This window comes from Rana temporaria, chromosome 8 (genome assembly GCF_905171775.1).
Source record: "Rana temporaria chromosome 8, aRanTem1.1, whole genome shotgun sequence".
NCBI lineage: Eukaryota > Metazoa > Chordata > Amphibia > Anura > Ranidae > Rana > Rana temporaria.
This window is the reverse complement of record NC_053496.1, coordinates 159038885-159057393: the sequence shown is the minus strand read 5'-3', so window position 1 is coordinate 159057393 and position 18509 is coordinate 159038885. Positions and strand designations below refer to the sequence as shown.

Here is an 18509-nt window from a genome sequence, read left to right as displayed (position 1 = left end):
GGAGGGCCTGTGGAACCCCGAAGCTCTTACAAAGTATGAGCCAGGAAATAATGGACATATCTTGGATTACTTGTAATCCACAATATATTCAAAAATGTCTGTAAGAACTATGTACAGGTTGTTGATTCTGAACCCAACAGGTCAATTGAAAGAGTGACTCATTCAATGTGGAAACATAGACTGTTAGGGGTTAATGTCGTCTGCTACTGTGATGTAAATGAATCCTTTCATTGTGTTATGCTAATTGACACTGTATTGTGTGAAAGTTCTATTGATGATAGATGTGTATTGTGAGTTAGCACAGTCTAAAGGTCAGATGTCTGACTTGTCAGCTGTAGTTAATTAGCTAATGTAAATCATGTCTACTAAAGGAATGTGTATTGTATAGCAGGTGTCTATCTTGAAAGGTCATATCCCGGAGTCACCTTGTCTGGGTAAATGATTAGTTAATTAGCTCATGTAGATTATGTCAGAGTTGGAGTCAGAATGTCTGACTAAAAGATGTGTATTGAGGGGGGCTTGTTAGGAACCATTGTATAATGTTGTGGGTGGAGTTCAGTCATTGTTCATATTTGGTTGCTGACTGTATATAAGAGCCTGAGTTTCTCATTAAAGAGTCTATTCGTTTTGAACCAGAGAACAGAGCTGTGTGTCTCGTTTCTGGGGGAATCCGTATGGGTCGTGTTCGCCGGATTGTGGAGTGTCGCTAAGCTGTCTTGGGTTCGGAATGGAATATCTTAAACGGCGTTAACCCCTGTCCCATTTTGGGTTCCATTACAGTGCCCAAAACTGAACTGCTTATTCCTGATAAGGTCTTACTAATGATTTTTACAGGGGCAAAAACGTATCCCTCCCTCTCTCTCTCTCTCTCTCTCTCTCTCTCTCTCTCTCTCTCTCTCTCTCTCTCTCTGCAGTCCATGCCTCCTCTTAATACAATAAAGGACTTTGCTCGCTTTGGAAACCGCAGCTTGGCATTGCATGCCATTATTAAGCTTATGATCTACCAAAACCCCCAGATCCTTCTGTACCATTGACTCCCCCCAGCTGTAATCTCCCTTGTATGTATGATGCATGCATATTCTTATCCCCCAAGTGAATAACTTTACATTTATCAACCTGAAACCTCATTAGCCACACAGTTGCCCAATGAAACAATGCATTGAAGTCGGCTTGTAAGTTGGAGACACCCTGTAGGGATGTTATTCTACTGCATGTATCAAGTTATTACCAGTATTTTAACACCAAACAGACCTATATTAGGGGGTACCGGAGGTGGGTTAGGCACATTCCATACTCTAGGTCACAGGTGTCAAACACATGGCCAAATCCGGCCCTCAAGGCCATTTCATGTGGCCCTCGCACCTCTCCTGCTGCTGCAGGAGAGATCCAACCATCCTCTGGTCCTCCTCCAGACCCCTAATTTCTGCTTTCAAGCAATGCATCCAGCTTCTTCCCTGCAGCAGCATAAGGAAAGGGGGTGCACTATGATGTAAGGGAGAGTGTGGGATTCAACTTCTGATTGTGGGGTGGCTCTTGGCATCTAATGTAAAGGGGAGGGGATGCGCTGGACATCTAATCTTACAGATACAACCGGCACTTTTGAGGGCAATCATAATGCTGATGCGGCTCACAATGAAATTGAGTTTGACACCTCTGCCCTAGGTGATACAGACATCTGATACATATCATGGCTGTATTCATTCAAAAGGTAATCCCATTCTGAATCATTATATACTGGACACCAGGATGTAGCCTTTTGGCATCTGAAGATATTAATACATTTGGAAAACTGTATCTGAGGGAGTGGCAGCTTCAAGATCACATATATTTTGACATCCCTTCAGTCATTTCTCGGGCCTCCTGATTGGTCAGGTAATTTCTGTCAAAACCCCCCTCAAGCTTCAGAAAAAAAGTGACTATCATCAGTCCAGAGCTCTCCTTTACTATCAAATGAAGAACATCAGAAAGAGCTTTTTTGGGAACCAGCACTGCTTAACCATTTAAGACCCGTACCAAAATGCAGGTAAAGGACCTGGCCAGTTTTTGCGATTCGGCACTGCGTCTATTTAACTGACAATTGCGCGGTCGTGCGATGTGGCTCCCAAACAAAATTGGCGTCCTTTTTTCCCACAAATAAAGCTTTCTTTTGGTGGTATTTGATCACCTCTGCGGTTTCTATTTTTTGCGCAATAAACATAAATAGAGCGACAATTTTGAAAAAAATTCAATATTTTTTCCTTTTTGCTATAATAAATATCCCCCAAAAATATATAAAAAAACTTATTTTTTCCTCAGTTTAGGCCGATACGCATTCATCTACCTATTTATGGTAAAAAAAATCGCAATAAGCGTTTTTCGATTTGTTTGTGCAAAATGTATAGTGTTTACAAAATAGGGGATAGTTTTATTGCATTTTTATTAATCATTTTTTTTTTACTACTAATTCTTTTCATGACCGCGATTCTTTTCATGACCGCGACATTATGGTGGACACATTGGACAATTTTGACACATTTTTGGGACAATTGTCATTTTCACAGCAAAAAATGCTATAAAAATGCATTGTTTACTGTGAAAATGTCAATTGCAGTTTGGGAGTTAACCACTAGGGGGCGCTGAAGGGGTTAAGTGTGACCTCATGTGTGTTTCTAACTGTAGGGGCCGGGACTGGACATGTGACGTCATTGATCGTGCTTCCCTATATCAGGGAACACACGATGAATGACAGCGCCACAGTGAAGAACGGGGAAGCTGTGTTTACACACAGCTCTCCTCGTTCTTCAGCTCCAGGGACCGATCGCGGGACTCTAGCGGCGATCGGGTCCACGGGTCCCGTGGTCACGGAGCTTAGGACCAGGTCGCGGGCGCGCTACCGCGACCCACGGCTGGGCACTTAAAGAGGACGTACAGGTACGTGCTTGTGCCCAGCCGTGCCATTCTGCCGACGTATATGTGCAGGAGGCGGTCCTTAAGTGGTAAATGTGTGCCCTATTGACTGAACTTCAGCAGAAATCATAGACCCCATTACTTTTTAAGTACTTTCTTTCTTGATCGCTTTCTGTTTTTATGATGTATTATTGTTTCTTTTCTTTTGTAATTCCCTTTTCTGTAAGTATTTTGTGACAGCCTGTATTACAAACCTTTCTTAAAAGCCCTAATTGTTACTGTAGATATTGTAAATAGTTTGTGTTTCTGATAAAATGCAGTGGTGGACAGTTGTTTCATGTGTAAAGTTAACTGTGTAGTTAACTAAACTCAGAAGCTGAGATTGTGATTGTCACATATTTGTGACAACATTGCATAAGTTTATCCTGCACTCACTAGATTTAGATAGCCCGCCGTAAGTTTGTGCGGGCGTAGCGTATCTCAGATACGATACGCCGCCGTAACTTAGTGAGGCTGGGGCTAGATTCACAAAGAACCTGTGCCCTAAGTTACAGCGGCGTAGCGTAAATCTGCCGGCGTAAGCGCGCCGAATTCAAATTCTGAAGAGGTGGGCGTGTTTTATGCAAAGAAAACATGACCCCACGTAAATGACGTCTCTAACGAACGGCGCATGCACCATCCGTGAACGTATCCCAGTGCGCATGCTCCTAATCACGTTGCAAATAGTCAATGCTTTCGACGTGAACGTAATTTACGCAAAGCCCTATTCGCGAACGACTTACGCAAACAACGTAAACAACGCAAAATTCAACGCTGTACCGACGTCCATACTTAACATAGGTTACTCCTGCTATATGAGGAGTATCCATACGGCGGAAAAAGCCTTACGTAAACGACGTAAAAAAATCCGCCGGGCGCACGTACGTTTCTGAATCGGCGTATCTAGCTCATTTGCATATTCTACGCCGAAATCAACGGAAGCGCCACCTAGCGGCCAGCGTAAATATGCACCCTAAGATACGACGGCGTAAGAGACTTACGTCGGTCGTATCTTAGCAAAATTCCGGCGTATCTTGCTTTCTGAATACAGAAAAAAGATACGCCGGCGCATCCTAGAAGTTACGCGGCGTATCAACGGATACGCCGACGTAACTTCTTACTGAATCTAGCACATCATGTATTGGTCGCAGCACGGTGAGATCTGACCAGCCATTGATCACATATTGGTCAAAAGGGTTGGGATCTGATGCTACTGTTGTCACCCCCCTCCCCTCTTATCTGAGTTCCTCATTGCTTGCTATAAAACGGAGGCTTAGCTGAGCCAAAAAGGGTTATGCCTTGATAAGGATGTCTGGCTTTTTTTGCCAGTGTCCATTAATGTGAAGGTGGCAGCATAACCCAAGGAGTCATAAATATGAACATACAAATTAAGCCTGGAGTTGGGCTTTAAATGTAATACACAAGAATTTTAAATAGAAGATCGACGTGTTGCATAATGACTGAATATATTTTCCAACACATCTCATCAACACTGAAAGTCTAACCTCTCCTTTAGGATATCCCCTCTTCAGTCTATCATGAATGCTGCTGCCAGATTTATCCAACTTACCAACAGCTCGTGTCTGCCACCCCTCTCCGCCAATTCATACACTGGCTCCCAATCGCCCAGACAATTAAATTCAAAATACTAACTGTAACGGCTACCCAAGTAGTGAGAGGGTATCAGCCGTTGGAGACGTCCTTTTCCCTGGCAAGTTGCGATATGCAAGTACAGCTGGTATAACCTCATCCACGAGATCCAGAGAGAGAGAGTCAGGTTCAGCTGTAAAAATAGCAGAATAATAGTCCCATAGAATGCCCTTTCAAGAACGAGACAGGGCTACGTTTTGAAGGGTCAAGTAGACTGTTTTTAATGGTACATTTTCCTGGTTTATATCTAGTTACAAGCTGTTACAGGAACAATGAAAATCTCCGCCCCCTCCTCACACAGGGGGGGCTTCAATACAGATATTTTGAGATAATGACATCCCCTTGAGCTAATCAGTATCCAGACCTTTCGGCTCCGAGCTATGTTTAACATGACCTGACCAGACACATTCCTTTATCAATAGAATTCAATTAACCTTTAGAACAATACACACTCACAGATTATCCCATCAGCATACACCTGACAGGAGACTGCTAACTTGTAGTACAATACACAAAAGAGAGTCAATTAGCTGAAGAAGGGGACATTAGAATTTAGCAGTGAAAGAGTCGCTCTACAATTAACCCTTTGTATGCCTCACTGCATGATGATTATAGATGTCCAGGAAGAATACATAGTTCCGTTACACTAACCACAATATACAAAGCCATTTACAACTCTGTCCCAAGCTACATCACAAATCCTGTCTCCAAATATCACCCAAACCGTTCTCTCCGCTTCTCTCAAGACCTCCTACTCTCAAGTTCCCTTGTCTCCTCCTCACATGTTCGTCTCCATGATTTCTCCAGAGCCTCTCCCATTCTCTGGAAATCTCAACCTCAACCTGTCCGGCTATCTCCTACTCTAGCTGCCTTCAGGCGATCCCTGAAAGCTCATCTCTTCAGGGAAGCATATCAAGCCTCCAACTAATCTTTTAATCAGCTCATTCCCCACAGTTACAACCTTTTGTACCACCTGCCCCACCCTATTAGATTGTAAGCTCTTCTGAGCAGGGCCCTCTTAATCGTCTTGTATTGTATTGTAAATGTATTGTCTACCCTTTTCTATTGTAAAGTGCTGCGTAAACTGCTGGTGCTATATAAATACTGTATATTAATAATAACCAGCACTTGTTGTATTATGTGTGTTTCAGAAAGTTAACTTTGACTGGAATCAGTATGTGGATACCACGTTCAGGTTCTTTGATCAAACTCTAATTGACGAGTTACATAAGGACCCACAAGACCCTCTGCTGCATGATTTTTTCAGGGCAGTTGCAGTATGTCACACTGTGATGGCAGATGAGGAGAAAGGTAGGACTACTTTACAACATTATGTGTTCAGCCTCGTTGAACGGGATGAGCAGGGAGGTGGAGGGAGGTTGCATCGGGGTAGTGGCGGCAGGTGCAGAAGTGTGCATCAGTGTCAAGCCCACTCCCTTTGCTACCACTCACTTGGATTCCCTCTGGGAACTCAATTTGCCACACAGCCCATCGGGATTGCCTGTGATCAGAGCACTGCAGGAATCAACTCAGGCTGGAAGTGCCGCCTGGGAATGTGTGGTAGTGGCGCCATGTTTCCAGACACCATACTAATGAAAGTCCAGCCTATGGTGCAGTAGCAAATAAATAAATAAATAGTGCAGCGCAAGTGAATATGCCTAAAAATTCAAATAATCAAAAATAGATACATAATAAAAATTAAATACATAAAGTCCATAGAGTGCAAAGTGATAAAGGTGCTCCAAAAAATATACAGTGGTGATATATAGTTTAGAAATCTTCATCAGATCTGTGACCCATAGGACAGGATAATCCTCCACCAAGGCTAATGGATGGCCTCTCACCTCAGCGATTCGACCTGTGGCTAGGTCAAAAAGCAAATATCATATCCTCCACACAGTAAATGGCAAGCAGCTTTCAGGGTTCAACTCCAAAAACGTCCACCAGATGGAACCAGCAAGCAATAAACAAATAATCTCCCATAGATCATTCAATGGACCGAGAAAGAGTAAAACAAACACACTCTAAGTGTTCACTGCTTAAAAGGTTTAATAATCACAACAAAAGTTTAAAAACCACTCACATTGTAAAGCACTCTGGTCCGAGTGCAAAGATAGCAGCTTGTACCGCAGCTCAGAGGCCCGGATCAATGTGTACAGCGTGTGTAGGTCTCTGTGAGGCAAACGTGGATGACGTCGTCGTAGCTCCTCCCCCTCGTACGCGTTACATCCCAATGTAGGCGGGACTTCATCAGCATGGGGCGGGGATCCCCGCCCCATGCTGATGAAGTCCCGCCTACATTGGGATGTAACGCGTACGAGGGGGAGGAGCTACGACGACGTCATCCACGTTTGCCTCACAGAGACCTACACACGCTGTACACATTGATCCGGGCCTCTGAGCTGCGGTACAAGCTGCTATCTTTGCACTCGGACCAGAGTGCTTTACAATGTGAGTGGTTTTTAAACTTTTGTTGTGATTATTAAACCTTTTAAGCAGTGAACACTTAGAGTGTGTTTGTTTTACTCTTTCTCGGTCCATTGAATGATCTATGGGAGATTATTTGTTTATTGCTTGCTGGTTCCATCTGGTGGACGTTTTTGGAGTTGAACCCTGAAAGCTGCTTGCCATTTACTGTGTGGAGGATATGATATTTGCTTTTTGACCTAGCCACAGGTCGAATCGCTGAGGTGAGAGGCCATCCATTAGCCTTGGTGGAGGATTATCCTGTCCTATGGGTCACAGATCTGATGAAGATTTCTGCACTATATATCACCACTGTATATTTTTTGGAGCACCTTTATCACTTTGCACTCTATGGACTTTATGTATTTATTTTTTATTATGTATCTATTTTTGATTATTTGAATTTTTAGGCATATTCACTTGCGCTGCACTATTTATTTGTTTATTCACTTTGAGATATTTTTTGGATTATATCTGCAGTGCTGGCTTGCAATCTATTTTAGTTTAGTCTTATATTATATTTTTTTCCAGCGCTGAATCACTTTATTACTTTTTTATGGTGCAGTAGCAACACCATTTTCCCATGCTAGAATTAAAATGTTAAAATATTTAACCTCCCCCTCCCAATTTTGTTTTATATATTATTATTATTATTTGTAACGGAATGTCCCACACTCTGCTTGAGTGCTTCCGTCATATACCACTTCTTCCAGTCTGAATATAGATATTATTATAGCTGCATATTACAACCAAGAACTAGGCAGGAGTCGTTTGGCTGCAAAGCTGTAACTGTTTATTTGAACAAGAACACAGGCTTTTATACACTTGAGAAGGAGGTCACTCACCACATTAACCCTCCTGGCGGTATCCCCGAGCGTGACTCGGGGTGGATTTTTTCTGCTATAATCGGTATCCCCGAGTCACGCTCGGGGTAGATATGCGGAGCCTGCAGCGTGCGCTGGCTTACCTTGTCCCTGGATCCAGCAATGCCACCACGCTGTGTGAGCGAGCGGGACCTCGCTCGATTCACACAGCGTCCTCCTGTGCCGCCCATCTCCGTTCCCTGCGACGTTACGACGCACGGGAGCGGAGATCGGCGCCAAATTCAAAAACGTAAACAAACACTATACATACAGTATACTGTAATCTTAAAGATTACAGTACTGTATGTAAAAAATACACACCCCCCTTGTCCCTAGTGGTCTGCCCAGTGTCCTACATGTTATTTTATATAATAAAAACTGTTCTTTCTTTCTGCAAACTGTAGATTGTGCATAGCAACCAAAAGTGTCCCTTTATGTCAAAAATGGTTTTATATCAGCTAGAAAACAGCGATAATAAATTATAATCACTTGCAGAATTGTGCGATAGCGATTTGTGGGGAAATTCGTCATAATTAAAAAAAAATAATGACAGCGACAATTTTGCAACTGAGAAAATTTCAGTGATTTTGATTTGATTACATTATTGAATAATTTTTATTAGAATTATATTATTATTTGTTATAACTATTTATAGTTATTTATTATATTATAATTTATCATTTTGTTTTTAAAAAAATGTCATACCCGGGATGCCTACTAGACTCTTGTTTGGTCAGATTTAAGTGAGTTATTCCTAAAAAATACAGACCCACAGTATAAAACGCCAAATTTCCTTGCAAATAATTGTACCGCTTTTGGTACGTAATTCCAGACAGAATCATACCGCCAGGGAGGTTAACAATGATCCAAATATTTACCCAAAACATCACACAATGGTTTAGCTAACGAGGTACAGCGCACTCATGGCTAATGCCATCACAGAGAATCCTTAATTAAAGTGGATGTAAACCCAAAAAAATGTTTTTTTTTTTTTTTATGTCACAATGTAGAGAATAAGATTTCCTATCATCTGTGCCCAGTCTTGCCACACAGAGTTAATCCAGCTCTGAGCAATCCTATTTATTGTTCAGTAAAATAAAACAGACTTCCAGATAAAGACCAAAGTCCTTGCTTGAGTGACAGGTTATTTACATATCTCGTGCACTAGCTTGCAGACATGCACAGCTTCTGTAAAGTGCACAATTCACATCCCCCTCCCCTCTCCTCCTCTCTCGTCCAGCTCTCCCAGGATTGGCTGTCTTTCCTGTGTTTTGATTAAATGTTTTAAAAATATGGGGTGATCCACAGTTCAGTGTAAACAGCCATCAGAATATACATAGACAAGAAGCTGTGCATGTCTGCAAGCTAGTGCACGAGATATGTAAATAACCTGTCACTCAAGCAACGACTTTGGTCTTTATCTGGAAGTCTGTTTTATTTCACTGAACAATAAAAAGAGGATTGCTCAGCGCTGGATTAACTCTGTGTGGCAAGACTGGGCACAGATGATAGGAAATCGTATTCTCTACATTGTGACATAAAAAAAAAAAAAGTGGAGGTTCACCCAAAAGATAAATTTTTAACATTAGATTGAGGCTATTGAAGGGGAGCAGAAACGGGTATTTTTTTTTAAATCAATGCCGTACTTACCGTTTTCGCGATAGATGTGCTTCCGGGTATGGGCTGCGGGACTGGGCATTCCTATTTGATTGACAGCCTTCCGACCGTCGCATACAGCGCGTCAGGAGTTTCCGAAAGTAGCCAAACGTCGGTGCGCAGGCGCCGTATAGAGCCGCACCGACGGTCGGCTTCTTTCGGCAACTGGTGACGCGCTGTATGCGACCGTCGGAAGGCTGTCAATCAAATATGAACGCCCAGTCCTGAAGATCATACCCGCAAGCGGCGGGAGAACATCTATCTCAAAAACGGTAAGTACGGCATTGATTTTAAAAAAAATACCCGTTTCTTCTCCCCTTAATTAGCCAGAATCTAATGTTAAAAAAAAAAATTCGGGTGAACTCCCGCTTTAACCACTTGTCAACCAGGCCAATTCTGGCACTTTGCTCCTACATGTAAAAATCTTTATTTTTTTGCTAGAAAATTACACAGAAACCCCAAACATTATAGATGTTTTTTTAGCAGAGACCCTAGAGAATACAATGGTGGTCATTGCAACATTTAATATTGCACGGAATTTGCGCAGTAATTTTTCAAACGTGTTTTATTTGGAAAAAAACTGTTTCATGCTTTTAAAAAAAAGAAAAACAGTAAAGTTAGCCCAATTTTTTTGCATTATGTGAAAGATGAGGTTACGCCGAGTAAATAGATACCTAGCATGTCACGCTTCAAAATTGCACACGCTCGTGGAATGGCGCCAAACTTTGGTACTTAAAAATCCCCATAGGCGACGCTTACATTTTTTTTTACTGGTTACATGTTTTGAGTTAGGGCTAGAATTATTGCTCTCGCTCTAACTTTCATGGCGACACCTCACATGTGTGGTTTGAACAGCGTTTTCATATGTGGGCGGGACTTACGTATGCGTTTGCTTCTGCGTGCGAGCACATAGGGACAGGGGCACTTTAAAATATATATTTTTTTTATTGTTAATTTTACTTACATTTTTTTATTTTAATAATTGAAAAAATACATTTATAACTTTTATTCCTATTACAATGAATGTAAACATCCCTTGTAATAGGAATATGGCAAGATCGGACCTCTTTATAGTGAGATATGGGGTCAATAAGACCCCACATCTCACCTCTAGGCTGGGAAGCCTAAAAAAACAAAACGATCACCGCTTCCTAGCCGAAGGTCGGGCGTGACATCATAACATTGTGCCCGGCCTCCGATGATCATAGAGACTCCGGCGATCGTCTGGTCCACCGGAAATCTCTATGGTCAAGAATCGGGCCAGCGGATCCGTTCTCCGACTCGCTGATCACTCAGGTTAGTCAATAGAAGCATCGGAGGGCGGCGGGAGGGGGGACGTCCCCTCTCGCTGCCCGTAAGAACGATCAAGCGGTGGAACAGACGCTATGATTGTTCTTATGGTGTAGGGCAGGGGTCTCCAAACATTCTAAACAAAGGCCGGTTTATTGTCCTTCAGACTCTTGGAGGGCCGGACTTTGGCCAGCGGGAGTAAAAATGTTCCTGGCATCATTGTTAGTGAACATCTGGTATTAGGGGGAGGAAAAGTGCCCCTTTGCTGGTATCATAGGGAGTAATAGTGCTCTATTAGTTGTGTCAGTGGGAGAAATGGTGCTCCATTGTCGGTGTCAAATGGCAGAATAGTGTCTCGTATTAGTGGGATGGATAGTGCCTCAAGGGCCGGATAAAGGCAAGCAAAGGGCCACATCCGGCCCTCGGGCCGCAGTTTGGAGACCACTGGTGTAGGGAATCGCCAGCTGAAAACGGCAATATCTGAATGATGCCTGTAGCTGCACCCGTCATTCAGATATACCACCAAAAAACCGAGGACGTATTTAGACGTCCAGCCGTCGGCAAGAGGTTAACCACCTGGATGACTCAGATGTCTCATTGCAGGTCAGACTTGCCGACTCCAAGCTCACACAGCACAATACTAATTATCATAAGTATAAACACAGAACACCTTCAGACAATAGCAGACCTACTTTCAATAAACACATTATGGCCGGGGACCCCAGACAGATGGCTTGTTGATGACATCAGCATCTGCTATGAGTCCCACACTAGCAGAGACTATCATGGCTTTTTTTTTTAATAATGTCCTTTTGCATTACATAACAGAACATCTTCCTAAATGCTTGTAGCTCCCTCAAATGCCAGGGCACATTGTTCGTAGGCAAGAGGTTAGCATTCAGTCCCCTCCAAAAGCTTCTGTCCCGGGTGAGTCTATAACAATATTATTATACAGGATATATATAGGGCCAACGGTATATCTAAGCTTACCAGTCTTTATATGTGGTGGCTGCATTCGTTTTTCTTTTTTCATTATGTTTTTCCTTTATTCTCTCTTGATGATCATGTAAGTAACGCAATTCATGTCATGTGACATGGTACACCCTACTGCAGGGCTGTCAAACTGGCGGCCCTCCAGCTGTTCCGAAACTACAAGTCCCATCATGCCTCTGCCTGTGGGAGTCATGCTTGTAACTGTTAGCCTTGCAATGCCTCATGGGACTTGTAGTTTTGCAACAGTTGGAGGGCCGCCAGTTTGACACCCCTGCCCTACTGTATTAGGACCATAGATAACCACAGGACTTCAGACTTCTCCCCCTTCCATCATCTTCAGAACTAGTGGCGCAACTACAGTTATAGCAGCCTATACAGCTGCTATGGGGCCCAGGGGTGGGAGGGGGTTGCATTTGGGGGCATGTTGAGGAAAATAATGTGCATAAAATCTATGTACTGGCAATGATAATACAAATCCAGTACTGTATAATTGGGGGTAAGGATGAGCTCCGGCGTGTTCGCATTGAACACGTGAGGAGCCCGCCAGGAAGACGGCACCCACGCTGCGCTAATCACAGCCAGGCAGACATTTCCCGATGCTCGGCTGCAGAGATCAGGAAATGTCTGCCTGGCTGTGATTAGCGCAGCGCGGGTGCCGACTTCCTGGTGGGCTCCTCACGTGTTCAATGCGAACACGCCGGAGCTCATCCTTAATTGGGGGTTGCATAACTTTCTTTTTACAATGACATTGACAACCCCCTGTTGTTGGGAGGTGGCAGCACATTGAAGTCCCAGCTTATCTGCTTGATCACAGTGCACAGGTAGCTGCTGATAATATTACAACTTAACCCTTGCAGCCAAGAACGCGATTACACAGAAAACATAAGTTCTTCCATTTCCCTGTTCAACCTTCAATATCTACTGACTTTTCTTATAGGGTTTGTGAAGTACAAGGCTACCTCCCCAGATGAAGAGGCCTTGGTGACCGCTGCAAGAAACTTTGGATATGTATTCCTTTCCCGCACTCAAGATGCCATCACAATCAGCGAGATGGGTGCAGTAAAGACCTATAGTATCCTGGCATTGATGGACTTCAATAGTGTCCGAAAGAGGATGTCTATTCTAGGTAAAGTAAAGTTAGCACATGCTGCAAAGGAACAAGAGGTGCCCATTTTAACTTCTCTAGCTAGTTACATAGGGCCAGATTCTCGTAGAATGGCGTATCTTAGCGGCAGCGTAACGTATCCGATTTACGTTACGCCGCCGCAACTTACACGGGCAAGTGCTGTATTCTCAAAGCACTTGCTCCGTAAGTTGCGGCGGCGTAGCGTAAATCGGCCGGCGTAAGCCCGCCTAATTCAAATGTGGAAGGGGGGGGCGTGTTTTATGTCAAACTACTGTGACCCGACGTGATTGACGTTTTTCACGAACGGCGCATGGGCCGTCCGTGGAAATCTCCCAGTGTGCATTGCTCCTAATACGCCGCAAGGACGTATTGGTTTTGACGTGGACGTAAATTACGTCCAGCCCCATTCACGGACGAGTTACGCAAACGACGTAACTTTTTAAAATTTCAACGCGGGAACGACGGCCATACTTCACATTGGCTGCGCCTCATATAGCAGGGGCAACTATACGCCGGGAAAAGCCTAACATAAACGCCGTAACTTCACTGCGTCGGCCGCGCGTACGTTCGGGAATTCGCGTATCTAGCTAATTTGCATACTCAGCGCGGATTTCGACGGAAGGGCCACCTAGCGGGCCAAAAAAAAAATGCAGTTAAGATCCGACGGCGTAAGAGACTTACGCCTGTCGGATCTAATGGATATCTATGCGTAACTGATTCTAAGAATCAGGCGCATATATACGACGGCTCAACTCAGAGATACGACGGCGTATCTGGAGATAAGCCATCGTATCTCTTTTGTGAATCTGGGCCATAGTTACCTAGTTAGTCTGGCTGAAAAAAGACACAAGTCCATCTAGTTCAACCAATTACAGTGAATAACACCACCAAGTTGACTATATGGACCACTTATGTATTTATACATATTGATCATGTAGAGCTGAGGTGCAACTGAGGCCAAGGTCCTACTGCCAAATTAATCCGTTGGGTTGGGGGTGGCAGGTAGTCTGGCATAATCATCTTGGGTTCTAGTTTCCTATGGAATCATTTAGAGAGCTTGGAGGAGGTGCTGAGGCATACATCCATCGAACTCCAGGCAAACGCCTAAATATTAGACATGTGCATTTGTTTTCGTCCGAATGCCTTTTCGTCTGAATTTTGTGTATTTTCGTTATCGTTTTAACAAACGAAAACAAGCGTGCAGAATCCAAAATCCGAAAGATCCGACATAAAAAAATGCTTTATTTTCATTTTTGTTGCTACAACAGTTTTATATAGATAGGAGATTTGACATAATGCTGACAATAGCAATCTGTGTCTATCGAACCTGCGGTCGAATGTGCCTAACCTTAACTCTATTAGTCCAAGATTATTCTACATAGAGAGAACAGATTCGACATTATAGAGACAGTGTTGGGATAGACCATTCGACATGAACGACAAAGATTCGACGGAGCAGCTAAAAACATACAAATGTCGAATCTGTCATTGAAGGCTTATAGTGTCCGTCGAAAGTTCTAGAAGATTCGACAAGCAGCTAAACTGTACGACGCCGCAATCGTACATTTCGGGTCAAATGTTCAGGCCATAGGCTATAGAAGGATTCTAATGTTGGTTGACTAGTAATAATAATTTATAAATATAATTATTAGTAGTGTCATACAACATTAGAATTCTACTATAGCTTGTTGACCGAAAATGTACGATGCTCCATCGAATCTTCTTAGAACATTCGACAGACACCATAAGCCTTCAATGACAGATTCGACCTTTAATTAATTTGGATTTTCGGACGAATGCATTTTTTAACTAAATAAAATAAATAAAAACAAATTTCGGGAGTAACTAAATAAATGTATTTTTCAGGCGAAAACAAAATTCCGAAACAAAATATTTCAGTATGCACATGTCTACTAAATATTTAGGTAGATTCAGGTACATTGGATTAAAGCTACGGCGGCGTAGCTTAGCGTGTTTAGGCTACGCCGCCGTAAATTAGCTAGGCTAGTAATGATTCTCAATATACTTGCCTGCTAATATACGGCGGCGTAGCCTAAAGCGGGCGGGCGTAAGGGAGCCAAATTCAAATGTGTTGGAGGGGGGCGTGTTTGATGGTAATAAGGGTTGACCTCACATTTTTTACGTTTTTTTTAACTGCGCATGTGCCGGGCGCCTACATTTCCCAGTGTGCATTGCGGCTACGTACGCCGCACGGGCCTATTGATTTCGACGTGGACGTAAACTACGTAAATCCCGATTCGCGGACGACTTACGCAAACAACGTAAAAAATTTGAATCTCGCGGCGGGAACGGCGGCCATACTTTAACATTGTTATTCCACCTAATAGGTGGAATAACTTTAGGCCTGCTAATGCCTTACGGAAACGGCGTAAATCGACTGCGGCGGCCGGGTGTACGTTCTTGAATCGGCGTATCAACTAATTTACATATTCTACGCCGACCGCAATGGAAGCGCCACCTAGCGGCCATCAAAAATTCTGCAATCTAAGATAGGATGGCGCAAACCGTCGTATCTTAGATATGTTTAAGCGTATCTCTGTTTGAGCATACGCTTAAACATAAGTCGGCGTAGATTCTGAGTTAGCTCGACTTATCTACTGATAAGTCGGCCTAACTCTACCTGAATCTACCTAATTGTATTTAAAAGCATAAAGAATAAACAGCTTTACCTGTTAAAGGATTGGTAAATTTGTAATTCTGGCACCCCTACAAAAGAGCGTGCCTGGGTGAGTGACACCAATTTTCCCCACTGTAGTTAAACACCGCTTGGTCACCTTTATGTTCCTTGCTTTCCATTTGCCCAATGATTTATGTGTGTATTTGTTATATTCACAGTAAGGAATGAAGAAGGGAAAATAAAGCTTTATACTAAAGGTGCAGATGATGTCATTCTTGAACGTGTGTGCGCTGACTGTCAGACTGAGACCATTAAGGAAGCCTTGAATGTAAGTTACATATCAGTTTTTGGCACATGCCTTATTAAGATTTGTATGTTGTTTTCAACTTTGTACTTTCCAGTTTCCCTAGTGCTATGTATAATATATTCTAGCTATGTAGGGAAGAAAACAACATAATCCATATCAAAAACGTTATATGAAAAAAAAAAAAAAATAATCCATCATAAATGCACAAATAAAATAAATAAATAAATGTATTTATTTATTTGTGCATTTATGATGGATTTGTTTTCATATAACGTTTTTTCTGCTTTTTTTTGGCTTTTTTGATACACAGTTTTTAATTTCACCATTTTCTATAAAAGCACTTGCCCATGGTGTGCGAGACTAGCCTAGCTGTACCCTGTGCATGTCCATGGACTGTGTTTATGGCCTTTTGTCAGTTGCATTTTGCGAGTGCCTACTTTTATACAAAAAAAATATTATTAAATTATCCCTGGTAATGCACTAGGTGTGCGCGCATTTCATTACTTTTTTTCTTGTGGTCTCTCAGGCCCCATACACACGATAGAATTTATCCGCGAATACGGTCCAGCGGACCGTTTCCGCGGATAAATCCTCTCGAGGATTTTGGCGGATTTTCATGCGATGGAGTGTACTCACCATCGCATTGAAATCCGCGCCGAAATCCTCTGGCGATGACGTGTCGCGCCATCGCCGCGATTATGACGCGGCGACGTGCGCGACGCTGTCATATAAGGAATTCCACGCATGCGTCAAATCATTACGACGCATGCGGGGGATCCCTTCGGACGGATGGATCCGGTGAGTCTATACAGACCAGCGGATCCATCCGTTGGGATGGACTCCAGCAGATGGATATGTTCTGCATGTCAGCGAATATTCGATCTGCTGGAATCCATCCCAGGGGAGATATATCCGCGGAAACAGATCCGCTGGCGTGTACACACCATAGGATCTATCCGCTGAAACCCATTTGCTGGGATTTATCTGCGGATGGATTCTATGGTGTGTACGGGGCCTCAGTCTGGTTCAGTAGGAATCACAATGATGGAAAAGACTGCTGACCTGACAGTTGTGCAGAAAACCATCATTGACACCCTTCATAAGCAGGGAAAGCCTCAAAGGGTAATTGCAAAAGAAGTTGGATGTTCCCAAAGTGCTGTATCAAAGCACAATAATAGAAAGTTCTGTGGAAGGGAAAAGTGTGGAAGAAAAAGTTGCACAAGCAGCAGGGATGACCGCAGCCTGGAGAGGATTGTCAGGAAAAGGCCATTCAAAAGTGTTGGGGACTTTCACAAGGAGTGGACTGAGGCTGGAGTCAGAGCATCAAGAGCCACCACACACAGACTGATCCTGGACATGGGCTTCAAATGTCGTATTCCTCTTGTCAAGCCACTCCTGACCAACAAATGTCAGAAGAGTCTTACCTGGGCTAAAGAAAAACAGACCTGGTCTGGTGCTCAGTGGTCCAAAGTCCTCTTTTCTGATGAGAACAAATTTTGCATCTCATTTGGAAACCAAGGAGCCGGAGTATGGAGGAAGAATGGGGAGGCGCACACTGCAAGATGCTTGAAGTCCAGTGTGAAGTTTCCACAGTTTGTGATGATTTGGGGAGCCGTGTCATCTGCTGGGGTTGGTCCACTGTCCATTAAGTCCGGGGTCACTGCAGCCGTCTACCAGGAGATTTAGGAGTACTTCATGCTTCCTTCCACAGACGAGCTCTATGGGGATGCTGACTTCATTTTCTAGAAGGACTTGGCACCTGCCCACACTGCCAAGAGCACCAAAACCTGGTTCAATGTCCGTGGGATTACCATGCTTGATTGGCCAGCAAACCGCCGGACCTGAACCCCATAGAGAATCTATGGGGCATTGCCAAGAGAAAGATGAGAGACATGAGACCGAACAATGCAGAAGAGCTGAAGGCCGCTATTGAAGCATCCTGGTCTTCCACAACACCTTAGCAGTGCCACAGGCTGATAGCTTCCATGACCCGCCGCATTGAGGCAATAATTGCTGCAAAAGGGGCCCAAACCAAGTACTGAGTACATATGCATGCTTCTACTTTTCAGAGGTCCGATATTGTTCTGTGTACAATCCTTGTTTTATTGATTGCATGTAATATTCAAATTTTCTGAGATTGTGGATTTGGGGTTTTCATGAGCGGTAAGCCATAATCATCACAATTATGACAAATCACGGATTGAACTATCGTGCTTTTCATGTAATGAGTCTCTCTCATATATTAGTTTCACCTTTTAAGTTGCATTAGTGAAATAAATGAACTTTTGCACGATATTCAAATTTTTCGAGTTTCACCTGTACAGTCACTTGCAATTTACTGAAAATCGGGTTATGACAGCACTCTCAGTAGGAGGTTGACTGTAGCTGTTGGTGCATGTAGTGGTTTGCAGGAATCACCAGGCAAGCTCCACAAAGATACAGTTGAAAAAGTATTCACACCCCTTGAAATTTTCAACATTTTGTCATATTACAACCAAAAACATAAATGTTTTTTATTGGAATTTTATGTGATTGAATTGTGAAGTGGAAAAAAAATAATAGTTTTCAAGCTTTTTTGCAAATATTTATGTAGCG

General features: G+C 43.1%; 1 protein-coding gene across 3 annotated transcripts in view; it reads left to right on the top strand.

Moving 5' to 3' along the window:
* The window catches only part of LOC120909279 (phospholipid-transporting ATPase IK-like), a 232230-nt gene that overhangs the window by 137989 nt on the left and 75732 nt on the right, over nt 1–18509 (top strand). For all 3 annotated transcript variants that reach the window (XM_040321017.1, XM_040321018.1, XM_040321019.1), the window contains 3 exons: nt 5727–5886; nt 12781–12969; nt 15826–15935. In XM_040321017.1, coding sequence (XP_040176951.1) covers nt 5727–5886; nt 12781–12969; nt 15826–15935 — 459 coding nt within the window. The remainder of the gene's footprint in view (nt 1–5726; nt 5887–12780; nt 12970–15825; nt 15936–18509) is intronic.